The 23,042-nt window shown below is 40.6% G+C and overlaps 1 protein-coding gene across 1 annotated transcript in view; it reads right to left on the bottom strand.

The window, feature by feature from the left end:
* Positions 1-21,844, bottom strand: part of eif3s6ip (eukaryotic translation initiation factor 3, subunit 6 interacting protein) — a 30,884-nt gene extending 9,040 nt beyond the window's left edge. Inside the window, exons 1-11 of the mRNA XM_048521428.2 lie at positions 21,681-21,844; positions 14,883-14,925; positions 13,914-14,124; positions 12,006-12,085; positions 10,499-10,560; positions 8,541-8,610; positions 7,490-7,563; positions 6,569-6,740; positions 5,747-5,901; positions 4,080-4,250; positions 2,510-2,643 (exon numbers count right to left, since the gene is read on the bottom strand). Coding sequence (XP_048377385.1) covers positions 2,510-2,643; positions 4,080-4,250; positions 5,747-5,901; positions 6,569-6,740; positions 7,490-7,563; positions 8,541-8,610; positions 10,499-10,560; positions 12,006-12,085; positions 13,914-14,124; positions 14,883-14,925; positions 21,681-21,713 — 1,205 coding nt within the window. The 5' untranslated portion in view covers positions 21,714-21,844. The remainder of the gene's footprint in view (positions 1-2,509; positions 2,644-4,079; positions 4,251-5,746; positions 5,902-6,568; positions 6,741-7,489; positions 7,564-8,540; positions 8,611-10,498; positions 10,561-12,005; positions 12,086-13,913; positions 14,125-14,882; positions 14,926-21,680) is intronic.
* Positions 21,845-23,042: the final 1,198 nt, after the last annotated feature.

The raw sequence follows: 23,042 nt of genomic DNA, 5'->3' as shown, positions 1-23,042 counted from the left end.
AGGAAAAAAATTCCTGGGTTGTTATTCTTTCACAATCAATGGTGGAAAGCTCAGAGACAAAATTATAAGCCTATCATTTTGGATTATCTTATTTCAACATTCAGACTGGAAGGAGGAGGCTATTCAGTCTCTAGAGTCTGCTCCTGTGTTCAAGAAGATCACTGCTGATCGATTACTCCACATTACCACTAACCTCTGTTAACTTTTCATCTCTTTATTTATCAAAAATCAATCAATATCTGTCCTAAAAATATTCTAAGAAATACTTTAAATGGTTATTCTTCCCATTGATTACAGTAGTTACAGAAAACATCAAAATTCAAAAAACTGGAACATCAACTCTCATGTAACTGAGGGCCACTAAAAGTCCCATGAAATAATAAATGGGATTTGAATTGACAGCTGAGGTTCTCTCTTTTCTCAAAGGCACCTGAAGCAGAGTTCCACAGATTTACTGCCCGTGAAGGAAGAAAAAAAAGTCTCTTTATCACTATCTGAAACAGTGGCCACTTATGTTGAAACCGTGTCCCTAGTTCTAGATGTGGCACCCTGTAAAGGCCGCTCAGGATCTTGTATGTTTCAAGTGTTTCTCTTTCTCAGCTGTTATAGAAAACATCAAAATTCAAAGAACTGGAACATCACCTCTCGTGTAACTGAGAGCCACTAAAAGTACCATGAAATAATAAATGGGATTTGAATTGACAACTGAGTTTTTAATTCATGCATTTCTATTATTATTGACATCAGTTTCTGAAGTAATACTTTCTGACTAATGCTGCCTTTTTCATTTATTTTGATTTTAATCTTATGTCTGTCCTAATTTAAGGCCGTAAAGAAAGTTCAATTTCAGACATCTAAAGTTCCTTCAGCTAGTGTTAAAATAATGTACATGCAATCGATAATGCAAGTGCAGATTTCAAACACACTGAACAACCAGCTCCCAATCCTTTTTACACAGAGCTACCAAAGTGGGCAGGAAAACAAATACAAAATCCTGACTGCAGGGTTTGCAGAAATTGAGCTAACAGTCCCATTATTTTGGCAATTAATTTGGCACGCGGTTCAAAACTGAAAGAACTGGTCATTTTTAATCAGAAATCCCAGGCCAAAATTGTAATTTTGCAAAATTCAGTACAACAGGAATTGTAGCGTAATGGTTGTTACTAGACTAATAATTCAGAGACCTCCTCATAATCCATGTGTACAAGTTCAACTCCCAGCATAAGAGTTGGGAAATTTAACTTATTAGAATTAAATAAATCTGGAATTAAAAGCTAGTGTCAGGTAACGGTGATCATGAATTTATCTTATTGTCATTAAAAATCCATGAACTTCCTGAGAAAGTGGTGGATGTGACCACAGTTACAACATTTAAAGGACACTTGGCTAAATACATGAATTGTAAAGGTTGGGAGGGATATGAGTGAGGAACAGGCAGGTGGGACTAGTTTAGATTGGGATTATGGTCAGCAGAGACTGGTTGGACCAAAAGGTCTGTTTCTGTGCTGTATGACTCTATGACTGTAGTGAAACACTGGTTTGACACCCTAATCAGGGCACCTCTTCCATTCACAGCACTTCCCAACAGCTCTCCAACTGCTGGGTGATGTTAACGTTGCCAATTATTTCACTCTTGCACAGCCCCATTTAAAAATTACAATTAGCCACTAGGCATTTCAACTTAAGTATCATCTTAAAGACAACAATTGAATAATGGAGATGCACAAAGCTATTGGATAAGAGATCATGGGAACTGCAGATGCTGGAGAATCCGAGATAACAAAGTGTGGAGCTGTGTTCACCCAGCTCCACACTTTGTTATCTCACAAAGCTACTGGAATCATTTTTAAATCCCTTCGCCACTGGTCTCAAACTTCCTCATTTCTGCAAGTCTGTGTAATGCAATTATTGGAGTTCCTCCAATTCTAACCCTAACTCTGTTGCACATCCCAGTTTTAATTGCTCCACCATTGACAGCCGTGCCTGGTGCTCAAATGCTTGGGGCCAATAAGAAAAATTCCCTCTTTTGTCTATCTGCCTCAAACTTTATCTGGCTGATCAATCTTGTGGTTGATTGCCCTATTATCTTCACTGTCATGAACATTATCTATGAATGCTCTTGTGAAGGGTCTGGGGTGAGCATGGTAGCTCAGTGGTTAGCACTGCTGCCTCACAATGCAAGGGATTCAGGTTCAATTCCAGCACTGGGTGTGTGGAGTTTGCACGTTCTCCCCAAGTCTGCATGGACTTCCACCAGGTGCTCCAGCGTCCATCCACAGTAAAGAAGTGCCGGTTAGGTAGATTAGCCACAAATATGGGGCTACAGGGATAGGATGCTTTTTGGAAGGTGTAGACTTGATGAGCTGAATGACCTCTTTCTGCACTGTAGGGATTCTATGACATTTTATTCCCTTCTAGGTGCTACATCAATGCACATTGGGTGATGAGTCATTGCTGAATAACTGCAACATATAAATAAATGGAAACTGATACAAATAGCAGAACCTACCCTTTCTGCATACGCAGCATTTTGTCTCCATATTTTTCTCGTAGCTGTGTGTGGATACTCTCATCAATCCTCATTGGGTACAGTGTCAAGGCGATTGCCAACAGACTATGCATCTGTTCATTCTGTTTGTTTATCTATAGATAGGTTTGAAAAGGGCATGGGAAAGAGAAGAAAATGGGGTTTTAATTCTCTCTGGAATTATTTCCATACATTCTTACTTGAGGTTGGTCTCAACCACTGTTCAGTAATCCCAATGTCTGCTCATTGAATACTATATAACAGAGAGGGAGCATTTAAATGGATGCCCCAGGCTAGAAAAACAACGTTGCGATTTTGAATCATTTAACAAAATTAAGGAGGATGTCGGTGTGGGCACTTTTTGAATACAGCATTCCAATTCTGGTCTCCCTGCTCGAGGAAAGATGTTGTTAGGCTTGAAGGGTTTCAGAAAGGATTTACAAAGATGTTGCCAGGGTTGGAGGGTTTGAGCCACAGGGAGAGGCTGAACAGGATGGGGCTATTTTCCCTGGAGCGTCAGAGCCTGAGGGGTGACCTTATAGAGGTTTATAAAATCACAAGGTGCATGGATAGAGTGAATACCAAGGTCTTTTCGCCAGGGTAGGTGAGTCCAAAACTGGAGCACATAGGTTTAAGGTGAGAGAGCAAAGATTTAAAAGGGGTCTAAGTGACAACTTTTTCAAGCAGAGGTGGTGCATGTATGGAATGAGCTGCCAGAAGAGGTGGTGGAGGCTGGTACAATTACAACATCTGGATGGGTACATGAATAGGAAGAGTTTAAGACAGATATGGGCGCCAAATGCTAGCAAAATGGGAGTAGATTAATTTAGGATACCTGGTGGGCGTGGATTAGTTAGACCAAAGGATCTGTTTCCAGGTCAAACATCTCAATGACTGTGAAAGACACAGAGAGGGGTTTAGGGAACACATATTAAGTGATGGTGATCTGAGTTAGCACTTTGTTTTAATGGTCTTAAAGACAGCAACTTAAAAAGAAAGCATCTAGTGAACGTGAAAAACATCTGGTGAATGGCAATTGATTATACTTGTGCCAGCTGAGCAGGAAAGCTTTAATTCAGAGATGGGACAACTCCTCACTCAGCTTTCTGTCCCTCCAAGGTTATTGCTCGGATAAATGGGATTCATTTTTCTTTCTGATGTTTGTAATAATGTCTACTAAATTTTTCTCGTCTAGTGTAATATAGTTTGCATTTTACTTTTGTATAATAAATGTTTATGCTCTTTTATTAGAGGTACAAATTATGAATAGGTTCAGTGACTAAGCTCCATGGTAAACTTTTAAAAAAGCAAATGGTCTGTCAAGCCAGGTTTCAGTCTGGATCTAACCTGTCCTGTATTACCATAGCTAGTACCACCTGCTAATTCAGAGCTTTTGGCTTTGTAAAAATGTGAAAAGGCTGGCTACTTTAATGAACTAATATAAATAAAGTGACCCTCCATTTTGCGCTAAAATTGTTTTAAACAATTCAAATTAACCAACTTCAGATGAAAAGTACATCACAGATAAGTAACACTTCTTTTGTAGGTTTACCATCTCATATTTGTAGGTTGAACGTTGAAACATGTTCTTGGTCCTCTGAATGTACAGCAATATGTTGGCAAAAACACGAATAGAATCCTGGTAACGGCGCATCATCAGGTAGGCAAAGCCCACATAATAATAAGTGGTGACTTGACATTCTGGTACTCGGGAGTACATACTCTGTAATAGGATTGAACAAAAAGTGATATATAAAAAGGCATCTTATTTTAAAACCCAGGTATGCATAACTGAAAAACAATTACTTCAACCTTCTTGTACATTTATTGAGCACAGAAAACATGGTATAATATTCTTTCTTGATTAGGGTGATGAAAGGAAAGTGATGAGTTGGGTTTAATCATTTTTCCTCCCGGTTACCTGAGCCCTGAGACTCATTACAGGCTTATCATGGCAGAATGTGTGGGGCTGGAGTTGGAACACTTTTGAATATTTTCATATGACATTTTTCATATCTCAGATATCAAATCGAAAGAAGAAAGGGTGGAATCTTGTTCTACTCACCCTCACTAGTGAGGATTAGCAATCTTTCAAGAGGGGCTAGTTTGAGTTCTGAAGAAGGGTCACTGGACCCGAAACGTGAACTTTGTTCTCTCCTTCACAGATGCTGCCAGGCCTGCTGAGCTTTTCCAGCAACTTTGTTTTTGTTTCAAGAGGAAGTGGGGACAATCAGGAAGAGTTTGGAATTCAGTGCTGGGACTAGGGTAGGAAGCCAATATGTGAAAAGGCAGTGAAATGCATTTAAATTTACAGCACTTTAGTTTTCATTTTATTAGCTATTTTAAATTAATCAAATAGTCCCGAGCCATGAGTTTGTTCGAGAAAAAGACTGCAAACAAATGAACAAGATGAAATTATCCTTCATTGTTGTGCTCTCTGATGTTGGCAACAATGATTTCTTCAGACAATATGGTTGTGTAGGTACATTCCACATGGCTATTATTCAGCAGCTTTGGCAGTGGGCCAAGCTAACCAACCTTAAAAAGCCCACAGTTCAGCCTGAACTCCAACACTCGTACAAGAGCCACTGGCTCTGGAAACTTTCCCAATCTAGTATGAAGGTTCTGGCAGCAATTAGTTCACACAATTGTTAATCAGCATGGACTCAAGAGCTAAAGCAGAATCTTCGTAGGCTTTGCGTAATGTGTAGCTTCGCGGAGCTATTGAGAAAACTGCAAATGTTTTTGCTAAAAAGAACAAGAATTGCTGTCACCCACAAATTTATACAGCCAGTTTGCCAAGTTCACGGTTTCAAGATAAGCAGAAATGGAAAACCTGTTTGGAAATTATAATGCAGTTTTCAGGAAGCTTATTTGTACCTGCAAAAGCTTTGAAATTACTCTAATTCCAAGGCCAGTGCGACTTCTTAGCAGATGTGTATGCTCCTTTTCTTTTTATCTCCCTTCATTAATTCAAACATTATTAACTCTTAACTGATTACACGGACTGGAAGAGGGACTGGCGTCAGTGCTGTGTTTGGCTTACAGTGTTTTTATTTGCAATTTCTCTGATATTTTGAACTCTTGTTTCCTGTAATGTCTTTTCCCACTCAACAACAGCTACGTAACAAACTAACCACTGGTTTGAATCCAATGGTTAAAATGAGCAGGTTAACTATGCTCAGTGAAGCAGTGCAGATGTGCTACAAAGGGACACACCTTTTTATTGAGTTCAATGTTCTCAAGCACTTTGATAGCCTGGTAGTAATCTCCAAGCAGTGAGTGGAGACGCAGAAGCCCTACCAGGCTGAAATATCCCAGCATTTTATATAGAGAGTGACGTCCATACTCCCCAGCAACACTCTCAGGATCTCCTGTAATGAGATGAACAGTAGTAGATGTCAATACAAGAGTAAATGCAAACTTTAGGGCAGTCAGTTTTAACCAATACCTACAACTGACAATCTGGTTGTGAACTTACAATACTTTGTGGGAACCTGCTCACAACAGTGGCTACATTTTACAAGCATTTAATTGACCATGATGCACTTTGGGAAAACTCAAGGTTGTGAAATACACCATTTAAATGTGACTCTTTTGCAAAAAGAGGAATATCACTTGTATGAAAATATAGATCCTACAACTGATGGGAAAATATAGCAGAACAAAATTCAAGTGTTTGAAATTGAATTACAAAGGAAAAAAAAGTATGCAGATCATTCATGGGTCTGCAAACTGTGAAGGAGCACTTGAATCTGAGAAAAAGTCAGCTTGTTCTGCATTTCAGCTACTAACGAACAAGTAGTCTAATGCCCAGAAATAAAGTGTAACAGATATTACTTAATAAGCACAGTTAATAAGCCAATCTAGTAATAAATAGCTTTCAAGTTCAAGAGCTTTATCAGGAAATACTAACTGAAATTTCCCCAAGATGTTCAGTCCTGAAACACAGGCGAGGGGAGGGGAGATGTGGGATATCAAGGGAGACTTAAAACTAAGAAAACCCATGACTTAACAGAATACAGTATCATCTGCACTTACCTCCACTGGTGTAGACCTCTAGCTGCCGGTTGATGTTGGATTTGTCAACCAGTGAATGGAGGACATTAAGGACACTGTGAACATTCCAGATTTTGGGATTTGACCGCAGGAAGTCAATTTCCTCCTCTGTTTTTTTCGCTGTTTTGCAGCGGTACTGACTGAAAGACTGGAACTGTACATAGGAGAGTTTTCAATGGAAGAAAATCAACATGGTTAGCCAGATGTAGGTCATATCTCTGCTGACTGGCCATTTTTGCAGGGCAGTCAAGCAAAAACACATTTTCATAAATGTATAAAACGTATGACATTCCTAACACTTTAGTCTCTATTTTGTCATCAGAATTACAACAGGTAATACCAAGATGTATTTTATTCCTTCATTTGGTCCACGTGTGCAACCACAGACCTGATGCAGTGAAGAAGTTAAAAGGAAGTGTTGCAGAACAAGGTTTGTTCCAGGACAAATCCAAGAGAAAATAGGTAAAGTAATCTACTCATCATGCACTTCTCTTCACAACAATCTGACTTGAGTCATTCAACAGGCTGAAGGCATAAGATAGATTCCAAAATATACTAAATCTGAATCTGGACTCAGTCCATAGTTGTAAACATTACTAGTTATTTCTGCTCTTCATTGAAGTGGTTTCGAACACAAACAGAACATGTGCTTTGCAAGAAAGGAAGAGTCTCCTGATGACTTCCTATCCAGCTTCATCCATTTGAATGGATGCACTCTAATGATCTGGGTGACAGCTGCCAATTTTCAATAAAAGGCAGAACCCAAATGCCAGTTGTTGCAGAGACTCAAAAGTACAGAAGACCCCTCAGCTCCTTGAGGATATCCTGCAATACAGGTTGCAGAAAAGTAATATTCTGTGCAGATTCAGGCAAGCTGGTCTGATGAAAAGCCAGAAAAATCACCTGGTAAATGAACTCATCAATAATGTCCCACAGCCACTGGTTTGGGAGCTCCAGGGGAACTGGACCATCCGCATCTGAAAGGGATGAGATTATTCTGATTAAAATGAGCTGAGCCTACAGATCTGAAAATTTAATAATTCAGAGACTCTCAATCTATTATCACAGCTGCAGTGTTCCTCAGATTCTTTGATCAGAACAAGAGAATATTCTGCTGCAATTACTTTTTAGTAGTCAGCTGTTCTACCTCAAAGATTCCCAAACCATTTCTTCATGCATGCTGCATATGCAGTTAAGATGCACTATTTCCGTTTAATTACTTTTGTGTTGCTATAACTGGTATCCCAGAATATTTCCGTATTTTTTTCTTTATCTGCTTAGATAGAACTGTTAGACACATTTGCTTTTGATACAAGGTCCCATCACATTCTATCAGAACCCTCTGGCTACAAAACCTTAATGAAGTTGGGGATAGAAAACAAACAGCAAGATGGACCCATGTGTCTGTTTGTGTGCCATAGAGTCCATGTACATTGGGGCTTTTGATATTGGAGGAGGATAGGGTGTTGGTTCATGCTTTGGGTATAGATAAATCAAAAGATAGCTCTGGTGTTATTCACTTTAAGTGTTTTTCTGTTCTAATGTATTTTAATTACTCCAACACAAAGCATGTTAATATTAATTCAGACTTGTGCTGCCTTGCTACTCAGCAAAATACAATAGATGTTGGAGACCTATTTTGATGAAACACCGTAAATGTTAACTCTGTTCCCGCAGATGCTACCTGACCAGAGTACTTCCAACACTTTCTGTATCAATTTGAGTTTTTTTGCTGATACATTTTCAGCTCCTTGTGTCAACCATGTCGACAACCTCTACTGACACAAAGGCAGATTACTATTCAGTAATAACGGCTGTATTCACAATGTTCTGTTTGCTCTCCATTCTCTCTCTTACTATCAAAAGTACCACACCCCACCCATATGATTTTGTACAGGGATCAGGACCAAGTAAAAGAGCGAATTAAGATTTTATTACAACAAAATGTACTTACTCAGAATGTAGTTGAACAGATTGCAGTAATTGTAATATGATTCAAATCTCTGCTCCAATGTAGGTCCTCCCTAGAAAAGAAAGGAAACCGAACTAGTGAGTATGACAGGAATTGTTCCCAAATCGTACTTCTTGCTTAATTGGCTCTGCAGAATGCACAGAAGATTAAAATCCGTCGGCGCTCTACTCAACAACCTTTTGATAAGGTAATACCAAACTACTGACTACATTGCACTGCGCTGTGGAATTTCAAAATAATTAATGTTAGCTTGCCACAGATCAATAGCAAAGACATCATGTGACAATACCATGGCATTAAGAGCTCTATTGTGTTCTGGTTTTTTTTGAGGAAATGTTGAGACAAAGGTGTTGACCAATCTGCTCAAAGCTGATAAAGAGCTAGTGAGACATTTAACTTTTTTTAGAAGTTGAAACAATAGAAGCAGCCTGAATGGGTGAGGTCAAACTCAACAGAACCAGAAAATTTAGATTCAACCTTCTACAGTTGCTGGGGTCTTGAGGCCAGATGTGGGAGTTCTTATCTTTCTCCCTGTAAAAGCTAAAAGCTGGGGTTCTCTCTGCTAGAACTGTATGTGGGACAATCTATTTTACTGAATTTGCCTTTGCCAAGTGGGCTTATGGGATGTTACAATATTGGAATGGTTAACTCGTAGTAGTTAATATATATTAATTTGTTAAGCATTTCAGGGGTTACAGTTAAGCCAACTCTTTAATTTTTATTCTGTCTGTATTTTATCTGCAGTTTAAAAATGAAATTTTTTTGCTTAATGTCAAGTAGTTTAACCAATCGATTTATACTTTGAATTCAATGCCTCACACTCACCTTTAAAATAAGAAAAAGGTTAGGGTCTAGACTATCTTAACATATTTTCATGAGGTATGGGCTGGTCCATAAAAATCACAATGACTATTCTCTAATAAAAAAAATGAAGACCATACAGAACACAATGACCTGCACTGTCAGGAACTCAAGCCAAAATAAAAGCTTGTATATTACAGAATTGGAAGGATGTGCTGACTTTTTAAAAAGATTTTCATAAAATTTTGTTTTTACAGAACAGACTAGGTGTTTGCTTTTTTATAATTATTATTCATGCACATGATATGGACATCGCTGGCAAGACAAGCATTTATTGGAAAAGCACAGGTGGTCAAACAGCATCTTGGAGCAGGAAAGTCAATGTTTCGGGCTGAAAGCCTTCATCAGGACCCCCCAAAACGGTGATTTTGCTGCTCCTCAGACGTTGTCTGATCAGCTATGCTTTTCCAACTCCATATTCATTGGCTGTAGCTTCCAGCATCTGTGGTCCTTACTGTCTACGGCATTTACTAGCCGGGAGAAGATGTCCTTAAGCTGCTTCCTTGTACTGTTACAGTATTTGGAGTGTGAGGACACTCACAATTTTGTAAAAAAGCGAGTTCCAGGATTTTGGCACAGCAACAGCAGAAGAACCGTAATATATTTCCAAAGCAGGATGGTGTGTGGCTTGGAGGGGAATTTGTGGGTGGTGATCTTCCCATGCATCTGCTGTCCATGTCCTTCTCAATGGAAGAGGTCACAGATTTGGGAGATGCTGCCAAAAAAGCTTTCATGAGCTGCTGCAGTGCACCTTGTAGTTGGTACACAGTGTTGCCACTGAGAGTCGGTGATGAATCAGTGAAAGTTGAAGATAGTGGTTGGTGGTGCCAATTAAGTTGGCTAATTAAATTTTTAAGAGTTCGTATAGCAAAATGCAAGTCCAAGTCACTTCCAATAAAGAAGACCAAAAGTTCTTATTTAATATATGACACTTTAAATTAATAACTGGCGTAAATGTCAAAACTACGAAGAAAAGCTGTGCAACTATAGGGATGGATGTAAAAATAGCAAGTAAAATGTTATACTTTAAACACAGTTAAAATGTTCAGCAAATAAAAATGATGGAGTTTCAGACTTACACTGACTTTAGCATAAATGTGTCTGTAGTAGAGTTCTTTGTACAGAATAAGGAAAACAGCATCTGCAAAAGATCATTTAGAAGGTAGATACACAGTACATTGGACTTTGGTATTTGTCCTATATTCCAGATGTTGTAAATTATTCAGCACATTAGGAGATATCTACAACTCATAAGATATGCATTTTTTTAAAAATAAAAGTTCTGTTCCCTTTTCGGAAACCTTCTTTTCATCTCTTCTTCTGCTTAAACAGCAACCAAAATACTTACAAATAAAGTTTCAATTCAAACTTCAAAATTTCACACAGCATTCCAATGTGACCCAGATTTGGTTGCACATGAAGCTGCAATGATACATCAGGCTTGAGAACCACAGAAAATATATCCTTATATTTCACCATCAAAACCCAGGATAGTCAGGGATACCCATCAGGTGTCAAAATGAAGCTTGCCTAATGGGCTGGGAGTAGCAGGTGGAGGTTGGAGTCGGGTGGAATATGCCTCATTTTAAGCCCTACATGAATGGTTACAAAGGGAGGTCACATTACCAAAGATGCTCAGTTGTTTTCAGTATCTAGAAGCAGCAGCCCTGACTTTAAGGGACCAATTCAAAACTCAAAAATGCAGGTCGCAGTTTAGGAACTGGACTAAACGAATTTAAGCATTTGATTGGAACTGCTTACAGAATTTCTATTTCAATATTGAAATACTGCGTTTCACTTCAGGCCAGGAATACCTGAAATATAAAGGGTCTGATCAATTCAGCAAAGGTCTGATGCAAAGTCAGATCAGGCTGTTGCCCTGAAGAATTTGCTGTTGTTGTGGCTGTTTCATTCCTGGGTATTGGGCACAAGTTGATAAATTTAGATCCCAGTATTCTTCAAATCTGATGACCATCATACTTCAAGGTCAAATAAACGTGTGTGAAGCAAGCGGGTGCCCTCGGGAATCATAAACAATGCATTTTGTGTTATGAGATTTAAACAGGAATGATTCTTTGTTATAGACTTAATAATCTCACGTTATTTAGCATTAGGTTTATTGTCACGTACTCAAGTCAGGGGTACGTGAGTACAGCAAAAAGCGTACAAAGTTGCCATTTCTGTATCCATCTTAGGTACAAAAGTACTTACATATAAATTAGAAAAATGAAGAAATACAGTTAAACAATCAGCATTACAGTCCTTATAAAGCTATGTACAAAGATACCCAGGTATGAAATCAAATATGTTGATTATATTCAAGCGGTGGGTGTCTGGAGATTTACTTCTGTTCTTAAATATATAATGGCAGACAAACACAGAGGTGGTGAGGCTTAGAACTGCATGCATGTATCATGTATTGATGTTAAATAAAACCTTATAAAGGTGTGTAAAGATTAAGTTCCAGTTCTCTCCTTCACTACCTGGCTTTCAGGAAACTTGTTCTATGGGCAGGAAGCAGTCTATGAATTAGTACATTAACCAAAGTATGTCATAATGCACAAGCTGAAAACCCAAGCACCATACCATTTCGACATATGGATGCAATAGCTTCAGCCTCAGGCCAAGGGGAGTTTTTGAAGAACCTTTCTGTCAGTTTATTCCAGCTGAAGAAAGAGGAGGATGAAAAAATTACTCAAACAGTTTCCATCATTGTTTATATTGCAACCAAATCACTTTTATACCACAGATATGTTTTGCTGAATAGTTCTGTGCTGTTGGCTTAAATTAGAAAGTGAAATATGAAAATTCTGGTTCAGAGCAGCAAAATATTCCTGTACTCAAATTTTGTCTCTCTGAAGGCCAACTTTCTAGCTGCCTTCTTCTCTGCTTACTGCATCTGCAATGCTTATTTTTAGTGACTGACATACAAGGACACCCAGGTCTCATTATATCCTTTCCCGAAGTATCCATTTCAGGCCATAATCTGCCTTCTTAGTGTTGATCCCAGCAAAATAATGTCACATTTATAAAAACCGAAAGAACTGTGGACGCTGTAAATCAGGAACAAAAACAAAGTTGCTGGAAAAGCTCAGCAGATCTGGCAGCATCTGCGAAGGGAAAAACAGAGTTAACGTTTCGGATCTGGTGACCCTTCACCGGACCCAAAACATTCACTCTTTCTTTTTCTTCACAGATGCTGCTAGACCTGCTGAGCTTTTCTAGCAACTTTGTTTTTGTAACGTCACATTTATCCACATTATATTTCATCTGCCATCTCTGCTCACTCAGTCAACTTGGTCAAATCACACTGAAGCATTTCTGCATCCTCCTCATAGTTCACCCTCCCACCCAGTTTTACGTCATCTGAAAACATGAAGGTATTACATCTAGCTCCCACATCTAAATTATTAATATATTTCATTTGCTGGGGTCCAATCTCTACTAGTCACTAGCCGCCACTTGGAAAATGACCCATTTATTCCCGCTATTTATTTCCTCTCTGCCAACCAGCTCTCTTATCCATGTCAGTACACTACCCCCAAGTCTCATGTGCTTTAATTTTACACATTAATCTCTTACGTGGGACCTTAACGAAAGTCGTCCAAAAGTCTAAGTAAACCACATCCACCAGTTCCTCCTTATCAACTCTATTAGTTATATCCTTGAAAAATTTCAGTAGATTTGTCAAGCATGATTTCCCTTTTGTAAATCCATGCTGAGGTGTCCAGTGTTATCATTGTTTCCTGACTGCTTCGCTATTAAATCTTTCATAACGGAACAAAATAAATTCTTGCAGCTAAGATTCTGGCCTAAGAGAAAAGATTAAATAGAACAGGGATAGCCTTTGTGGAATTTAGAATAAGGAGGGAGCGATCTCATTGAAAGGAAACAAGTTCTTTACAGCAATCTAGAGCTTAGATATAGAGGAGCTCTTTCATTTGGCTAAGAGGTCTTGAATTAGGAATCCTCTTCTCAGGACAAGGGCTTAGATATTTACTTCAGAGATTAGGAGGAGAAATGTTTTCATTCAGTTTGAATCCTTGGAGTTCTCTGCTCCAAAGCTCCACAAATGTTCAGTTGCTAAGTATATTTTAGGCAGAACTCAGTAGATTTTTGGATATGGGGAAATGGTAGGATAGGATTGACAGCATAGTATGCCCAGTGGTTCATACAGCCTATTTCTGATGGACTCATGTTCTAGGAACATAGGACTTAGGAGGAGTGTATATTTAACCATTTAAGCTTATTCTGACATTCATTAAGATCTGATCTGTCGTAATTTCAATTTCAGTTTCCGGCCTGAACCCATGATGCTCAACTCCTGTGAAGCACGAGTAAGGAGTAACAAATGGACTGAAAACCAAACGCTGCCCTTTAACGGCATGTAGCCTTGTGTGAAGGCAAGTTCGATATATATTCTGCTTTATAAAAGAAATTCTTCTTTCATTTAGTGGTCCACAAACACGTGCTATGAATGTTTACCATCAGTACCTGTTTTCATAGATGTCCTGAATTTCATAAAGTTTCTGTTCAATCACATCACTGGATACACGGTTAGATTGTAACTCATAAACCTTTTGATCAATCAGGTCAGTCACTGTCTTATGGAAGTACTGGATGAAATTTTTGATGACTTCTGGGATCACGTGATAAGTTTGCTGTTCATATTGACGCTCATAAGCAAGGTCCTGCTTAGGGTCACCTGACAAAAATAAAAGGATTTTTACAATAATTGATTCTCTTCTTAACATTCTTTCCATCCTTCCACACCCTAATAGGGGCTGAATACATAACTGAAGTACTACTGGTTCTTCGAGGAATTCAGCCAATTGAGTAATTTTAAACCATTGTACATTTCAGTTGATAGCCACATTTACATTGAGGCCCATGCTCCAAAGCTAAGGCATACCGGGTGTCTACACTATACACAAAATTCGTAAACAACTTGCAAACATTAGAAAAAGTGCAGGTACTTTTCAGGCAAGACAAATACTGTGCCCAGGAATGTTGAGCTTGAAACTATAGTAAGTGGTACATTTGTCTACTAAGCCAGTCATGCCCTCACCTCCCCAATCCCCCAAACAGTGACACTTAAGGACAGTGTGCCCCTCCAGGTTGCAGGCTATTTACAGCATAACAGCCCCAGGGATTCCTGAAACATTTGTGCAAGTCAAGGTCTGGCTGCTAAAATCATGGACTCACCAAGGCCCCAGGTCAAATTGGGGATCATGCACAAGATAGTTGTCCTGACTCCCCAACTCCATATCCTTTAAAATGAGGCTCAACGTGACCAATTCACTGTTTCACTCACTCTCTGGAGGAGAGGTTTGACTCACTTAGCTCGGCTGACTCTTCAGCTCAAGCTGACAATCACAATTGGTTACATACTCATACGTGCTGACATGTTTACAGCATCTAAGCAAGCACATCAAACAAAAAATATTGCATTAGAAAATTTACCTGTATGGAGATCATAATCAGCATTGTAGGCATATGGATCATACTGTGGATAGAAGTGAAGACAATTTAGTATCAATGGTACAAACACACAAAGTTCATAAACAAGTTGAAAACATTAGAAAAAGTGCAGGTACTTTTCAGGCAAGACAAATACTGTGCACAGCAAAAACAAAATTATGTAAAAATAACTCATTCCACTACCATCATTTTCTCGTATTAAAGTTGCCACAGTCCTGATTTCTCATTAGAGAGAATAGTGGTGATGGCGGCTTAACAGAAGAGTCATCACACCTCAAGCAAGGGGAGAGATTGAGAAGGAGAATACATTATGGTAATCTCAGCCAGTGGCGAAACCACACTGTTGGCATCACTGTGCATCACAAACCGGCTATTCAGCAACTGAACTAACCAATCCCCTTATACCTATTAAAGGTCAAGGGGCACAATACACTTTGCAATAACCATGTGTAAGGCAGTGTAATGCACAGAATCGACTGTAAGGAGAAATTTCAAGACTGCAACAAAACTATAGAGAGACATTGTTTGGCTCAGCTGGTCTATGTCAGTGCTAATGCTTACAAAAGGCTTCCTTTCGTTCTAGTTCACTTAACAAGAACATAATTGGAAATAAATTAAGCATCTACGAGATTTTAAGCTAATATAGACATAGGGAAATTGAGGAAAAGTAGAGTGGGAGGGAGAGCAGGAGAATGAAGGAATGGTCAGAATAAAATGGAATGCAGAAGAGGTTAAACGACACAAGGCTCTGAACCTGATTTGTTAACTCTGTTTCTCTCTCCACAGATGCTGCCTGGGGTACTGCTCTTTTAAAACTTCATTCATGGGTTGTGGCGCAAAGCCAACCATTACTACCCATCTCCAGTTGCCTTTGAAAGATGGTGTGTGCTGCCCTTTTGAACTGCTGCGGTCCTGGAGATGTAGGGATACACACAGTGCTGAAAGGAGGGTATTTTGACTCAACAACATTGAAAGAATGACAATATAGTCCCAGATATGGATAATGTGTTATTTGTAGATGGTGGTGTTCCCATTCATCTGCTTTCCTTATCCTCCCATATGGTAGAGGCTGCATGTTTGCAGGGTTCTATCAAGAAGCCTTGGAGAGTTACTCCTTTCCTAGCATCTGTAGTGGTTTGCTTTTGTTTTTGTGTTGAATTCACTGTCGCTTTTTATCCAGGAAAATTGCACCACATGGAAGTTCAACTCTCCCCTCAGCCAAGATTTCTGTTTCTCGTTCATCTTCGATGCTTTCTGTTTTCTCCTTTTGTCTGTTCAGTTATTTACCAAAACTCATTTTCTCATCCAGAGATAGTAAGAACTGCCAATGCTGGAGTCAGAGATAATAGTGTGGAGCTGGAAAAACACAGTAGGCCAGGCAGCATCAGAGGAACAGGAAAGCTGAGTGTAGCAAAGCAATATATACTAGAGAAACATGACAATGCTCGTTAAACAGCACCTTCCAAACCTATGACCACCGCCATTAGAAGGACAAGAGCAGCAGATATATGGGAACGTCACCACCTGCGACTTTTCCTCCAAGCCACGCTTCATCATAATTTGGAAATATTTCAGTGTCAGTGGGTCAAAATCCTGGAATTCCCTACATAACAGCATTTTGGGTCTACCTATACAAACCAAACTGCAGCAGTTCAGGAATGCAGCTCACCAGCACCACCTCCAGGGCAACTAGGCATGGGTAGCAAACATTGGCCCATAAATCCCATGAATGAACTAATATCACAGCACAGCTCAATCATTGCACTTCTGCATAAAATACCATTCACACATGCACACAAGGAAATCCAGCTCAAGGTTCAATAAAAGAAAAAAACACCAAGACCTTCCTACAAGATTTGCAGTCACAAAAATTCTTTTCTTGAAATCAGCTGACACCACAAATAACATGCCCAGTTCTTCCTCTCTGAATTTCTTTCAGCTGCTATTCCGCCCTGATATTTAAACTGCAATACGCTGCTGAAGCTAAATATCCTCACCCCTACAAAACTGAAAACCAAGAGATAGACCGAGAGCAGTTTTTATATTTATCAAAGTTTTGATTAGACGTAGAGAAGAGTTGCTACCCTGATTGGAGGAGACAGAAAACATAGGAACAGAAGTAGTCATTCAGCTTGTCAAGCCATTCAGTGGGACGACAGCTGATCTGTGAATAACTACATGTACCTGCCTTGCCCCATGTTCCTTAATACCTTTCGTTAACACAAGTTTATTACTCAGATTTAAAATTAACAACAGATCCAGCTTTCACTGTCATTTGTGAAAGAGAGGTCTTCGTAATTATATTGTGTATAAGTGCTTCCTAACATCTCACCAGAACAGTCTGGGCCTAATTCTCAAATTGTGCCCCATAGTTCTAGGATTCCTTACCAGTGGAAATAGTTTATTTTTATCTACCCTGTCTTTTCCTGTTAATATCTTGAAGACTTCTATCAAATCACCTTCTAATTTCTAGAGAAAACATATCTAATTTAGAGACATATAGCACGGAAACAGATATTTCAGTCCAACTCACCCACACCAACCTGTCATCTCAATCTGACCTCGACCCATTTGTCAGCATTTGGCCCACGTTCCTCTGAACCCTTCCTATTCACGTACCCATCCAGATGACTTTTAAATGTTAGAATTTTCCCTACTTATACCACCTTTTCTTGCAGCTATTTCCAGGCAAGTGGCACCCTCCATGTGGAAAAAGTTGCACCCCAGGATTTTTTTAAATCTTACCCCTCCCACATTAAGCTATGGCCTCTAATTTTGGACTCCCAACCTTGGCTATTCATCTTAACCGTGCAACTCATAATTTTATATAAGGTCACCTCAGCCTCCGACGCTCCGGGAAAAAGCCTCAGTCTATTCAGCCTCTCCTGAATACTCAAATCCTCCAGTCCCAGCAACATCATGGGAAATCTTTTCTGCACCTTCTCAAGTTTAACAACATCCTTCCTTTCAAAGGGCAATCAGAATCATACACAGTATTCCAAAAGTGAACTCACCAATGTTCTATATAGCCACAATATGATGTCCCAACAATGTTCTCATGAATGAAGGCAAGCAAGGCCAAATGCATTCTTCACCAGCCTGTCTATCTATGACTCCACTTGCAAGGATCTATGTACGCCCTAGATCTCTTCGTTCGGCAACACTCCCCAGGGCCCTACCATTAATTGTACAAGTCCTGCCTAGTTTGCCTTACCAAAATGCAATACCTCACATTTGTCTAAATTAAATTTCATCGTTACTCCTTGGTCTATTGGGCCATCTGATCAAGGTCCCATTGTACTCTGACATAACCTTCTTCACTGTCCAATATTCACACCCAAATCTCTCCTCCTAATTTAACCCCTGAAGATTAAAACAACTTCAGGCTGCGTACGGAAGATAGTCACTAATAACAATCATTATAATACAATAAGGATCTCAGGAACAACTGCTTTCCCCAGAGAGTGACATTTGATCATTACAGAATGGAGTCATTCCACAAATGTATAAAATAAATCTATCAGGAAAGCATTAGAGTTTCTAGTGTTTTGCTGGTAAATCCAAAACTTGAGTGTTGGGTCAAAGCCCATATTGATCCACCTCAAATGTGAAGAAACTTGGCAAAACAGTTGAGATAATTAAGCTTAACTAATGGCAAAGTTAGATTTAAAAGACTGTAGATTGTACAGAAAAAGGCTGAGATGATAAGCAATTCCACAGCTTTGAGGTTCTGTCATATTTTGAGATGGAAGAATAGCCATTTCTATCATATGCATTTTGTTTGAAGGCAGGTGCTTGGTTCATTTGTTTGCTGATGCCTGATCCCAGATCTATTTTCTAGGTAGCTCTCTCAGTAGCGTGTTGCCATTGCCTTCCATTCTCAGAGGCAGGGCAAGGAAGAAGGTTCCAAATTTACTTTAACTGGACAGGAAACCAAATGTGCAATGCTGGTGCTATTCTGAACACGTGACCTAACCAGCCCTTATTTCACCTCAGACTCGATTCTAAGATAAATTTGCATTCTTGCGCTTGAGCTCAAACATAAATTTGACACTCCAGTGCAGTTCTAAGGGAGCACTGTACTGTCTGATTCAGAGTGATATTCAATTAAAATTCCCATTTACTTGCTTAAGTGAATGTAAAAGATCTCATGGCATTGTTTCAAAGAGGAGGTGGGGAGTTCTTCCTGGCATACTGGCCTCTTTTTAGTCTCTCAATCAACATCACCCAAAAAGAGACTTTGTCTGCTCATCATCACATGCTGACTGGGGTGGGAGTTGATTAGGTATTTCCTACATTACAGTAGTGACTGCAGTTTGAATAAAGTACTTTGAGACATCCCAAATTAAACCATATAAAATGCATTTCTGAAGAAGGATCCTGACCCAAAATGTCAACTTTCCTGATCCTCTGATGCTGCCTGGCCTGCTGTCTTCCTTCAGCTCCACACTGTGTTACCTCTAGATAAATGCAGGTCTTTCTTTTAACAAAACGTGCTGGAGAAACTCAGTGATAATGGGAACTGCAGATGCTGGAGAATCCAAGATAACAAAGTGTGGAGCTGGATGAACACAGCAGGCCAAGCAGCATCTCAGAAGCACAAAAGCTGACGTTTCGGGCCTAGACCCTTCATCAGAGAGGGGGATGGGGAGAGGGAACTGGAATAAATAGGGAGAGAGGGGGAGGCGGACCGAAGATGGAGAGAAAGCAAGATAGGTAGAGAGGACAGTATAGGTGAGGAGGTAGGGAGGGGATAGGTCAGTCCAGGGAAGATGGACAGGTCAAGGAGGTGGGATGAGGTAGTAGTTAGGAAATGGAGGTGCGGCTTGAGGTGGGTGGAAGGGATGGGTGAGAGGAAGAACAGGTTAGGGAAGCAGAGACAGGTTGGGCTGGTTTTCAGATGCGGTGGGGGGGAGGGGACGAGCTGGGCTGATTTTGGGATGCAGTGGGGGAAGGGGAGATTTTGAAGTTTGCGAAGTCCACATTGATACCATTGGGCTGCAGGATTCCCAAGCGGAATATGAGTTGCTGCTCCTGCAACCTTCGGGTGGCATCATTGTGGCACTGCAGGAGGCCCATGATGGACATGTCATCTAAAGAATAGGAGGGGGAGTTGAAATGGTTCGCGACTGGGAGGTGCAGTTGTTTGTTGCGAACCGAGCGGAGGTGTTCTGCAAAGCGGTCCCCAAGCCTCCGCTTGGTTTCCCCAATGTAGAGGTAGCCACACCACGTACAATGGATACAATATACCACATTGGCAGACGTGCGGGTGAACATCTGCTTGATATGGAACGTCATCTTGGGGCCTGGGATAGGGGTGAGGGAGGAGGTGTGGGGGCAAGTGTAGCATTTCCTGCAGTTGCAGGGGAACATGCCAAGTGTGGTGGGGTTGGAGGGGAGTGTGGAGCGGACAAGGGAGTCACAGAGAGAGTGGTCTCCGGAAGGCAGACAAGGGTGGGGATGGAAAAAAAGCTTGGGTGGTGGGATCGGATTGTAGATGGCGGAAGTGTCGGAGGACGATACGTTGTATCCGGAGGTTGGTGGGGTGGTATGTGAGAACGAGGGGGATCCTCTGGGGGCGGTTGTGGCAGGGGCGGGGTGTGAGGGATGTGTTGCGGGAAATGCGGGAGACGCGGTCAAGGGTGTTCTCGACCACTGCGGGGGGAAGTTGCGGTCCTTGAAAAACTTGGACATCTGGGATGTGCGGGAGTGGAATGCCTCATCCTGGGAGCAGATGCAGCGGAGGCAGTGGAATTGGGAATAAGGGATGGAATTTTTGCAGGAGGGTGGGTGGAGGAGGTGTATTCTAGGTAGCTGTGGGAGTCGGTGGGCTTGAAATGGACATCAGTTTCTAGCTGGTTACCTGAGATGGAGACTGAGAAGTCCAGGAAGGTGAGGGATGTGTTGGAGATGGCCCAGGTGAACTTGGGGTTGGGGTGGAAGGTGTTGATGAAGTGGATGAACTGTTCGAGCTCCTCTGGGGAGCAAGAGGCGGCGCCGATACAGTCATGAATGTAACGGAGGAAGAGGTGGGGTTTGGGGCCAGTGTAGGTGTGGAAGACGGACTGTTCCACGTAACCTACAAAGAGGCAGGCATAGCTGGGGCCCATGGCCACTCCCTGTGTCTGTAGGAAGTGGGAGGAATCGAAAGAGAAGTTGTTGATGGTGAGGACGAGATCGGCTAGGCGGATGGGGATTGGTTGGGCCTGCAGGACAGGAAGAAGCGGAGGGCCTTGAACTCCAGTTGGTCTGGCAACATCAATTCCAAAGCAGAGTCTACACTGGATTCAAAGTGTTAACTGTTTCTTTCTCCAAAAATGCTACCAGATCTGCTGAGTTTCTCCAGCACTTTGATTTTATTTTAATTCCAAATTTCCAGCATCTGCAGGATTTTATCTCCCACCCCACCCCCAAATAGGACGGTAATATCTAATGTACAATTCTTTTTTTGATGGGGTTAGCGAAGTAGAAAAAGAATCCCACCAGAAAAAGAAACATCTACATATTAAAAACAAAATATTTAACGTCAAAATAACTGTGCAGGTGAACGAGTGCTAGAAACGAAGAGTAGAATGATTCAGAAGAAATGAGGACATTCTGAACATTTGTTTTTAAATCCACTAGAAATAATAAGTACAATATTTTAAAGATAACACAAAGTTTTAGTGGAAGGGGATCCTTGATAAACTGAGGCTCCTTTGGGCCTCAGGCTGCAAGAACCATGTGTTTGTTTCATTAACACAACAGCAAGATACCACTGGACCCTCGCCACAAACTCACCTCCGCCCCATAATCATCCGCAAAAGCCGACATCTCCCCCTCAGTTTCTCTCTTTCTGCAAAATTATTTTGATTTTCTTAAAAGGAAACTCGATTTTCTCACAAACAGAAGAGAACACAAGCAAATAGCCTTTCGTGTTCCACAGAAAAGGTTCCCCGGCGCAGCACAAGTGCCAAAGAACAGTTCCGCATTGCCGTCTTAAAGGAAAAGGCATTAGTTCCCTTAAATGACACCTTATTTATTTCTGCTCACTACTATATTTTATAGCCTAGATGTTTATTCTTCCTCTTATTTTATCAATCTCAGTGGGATGTTTGGTTTTAGTTATTCATAAGATGTGGAAGCACAGACCAACACCTATTGTCCATTCTCTTCTATCCAAATCGTTATCCACACCTTTATCTGTCAACCTGCTTTTCCCTCTCTTTGAGCTCTATCCCAGCCTATCGTTTGCTCCTTCCAGCCCCTGCCATCTTCTGCATACAAACCAACATTTACCTAGCTATGAGATAACGAGGTGCAGAGCTGGATGAACACAGCAGGCCAGAAAACATTTCTGAAGAAAGGTCTAGGCCCAAAATGTCAGCTTTCCTGCTCCACTGATGCTGCTTGGCCTGCTGTGTTCATCCAGCTCTACACCTTGTTATCTCAGATTCTCCAGCATCTGCAGTTGCTGCTAACCCTTTATCTAGTTATCATCAGTTCTGAGGGAGGGTCTCTCCACCCAAAATGTTAACTCTGATTTCTCTCCTCAGATGCTGCCAGATCTGGTGAGTTTTTTAAACAATTTCTATTTTTGTCTCTATGATCCATCCCTAACTGCCCCAAAGAGTAGGTGGTATTGAGCTGCCTTCTTGAACTACTGCAGCCCTTGGAGTAGAGGGACACCTACAGTTAAAAAAGATTCTGTGTAATGTTATTTCAAGAAGGAGTAATGAGGGGAGTTCTCCACCCTTTTGACAAAAGGTAAAAGAACTCTAAAAAGATGCCACCGGCCTGGGTACTTCCAGCATTTCACAAACATACAAAATAGGAGCAGAATTAGGCCACTTGTCCCCTTGGACTACTTCATCTTTCAATAAGGTCACAGTTGAACCAATTGTGTTTTGAATTCCACGTTTTAATCAACACACAGTACCTTTCGCTACCCTTGACTGGCAAGAATTACCAATGTCAAACTTAAAGGTATTCATTGATTAAAAAAAAACTGCAGATGCTGGAAATCAGAAACAAAAACAGAAATTACTGAAGAAACTCAGCAGGTCTGGCAGGGTCTGCAGTGAGAAAGCAGAGTTAACATTTCAGATTCAGCGAGCCTTCAGAATGACAAAGTATAGTTGATAATTATTTAGAAATAAAAAT

The sequence above is a fragment of the Stegostoma tigrinum genome, chromosome 38 (assembly GCF_030684315.1).
Source record: "Stegostoma tigrinum isolate sSteTig4 chromosome 38, sSteTig4.hap1, whole genome shotgun sequence".
In the NCBI taxonomy this organism is placed as follows: domain Eukaryota; kingdom Metazoa; phylum Chordata; class Chondrichthyes; order Orectolobiformes; family Stegostomatidae; genus Stegostoma; species Stegostoma tigrinum.
The sequence above is the reverse complement of the archived record's forward strand: the minus strand, read 5'-3'. Positions and strand labels throughout refer to the sequence as shown.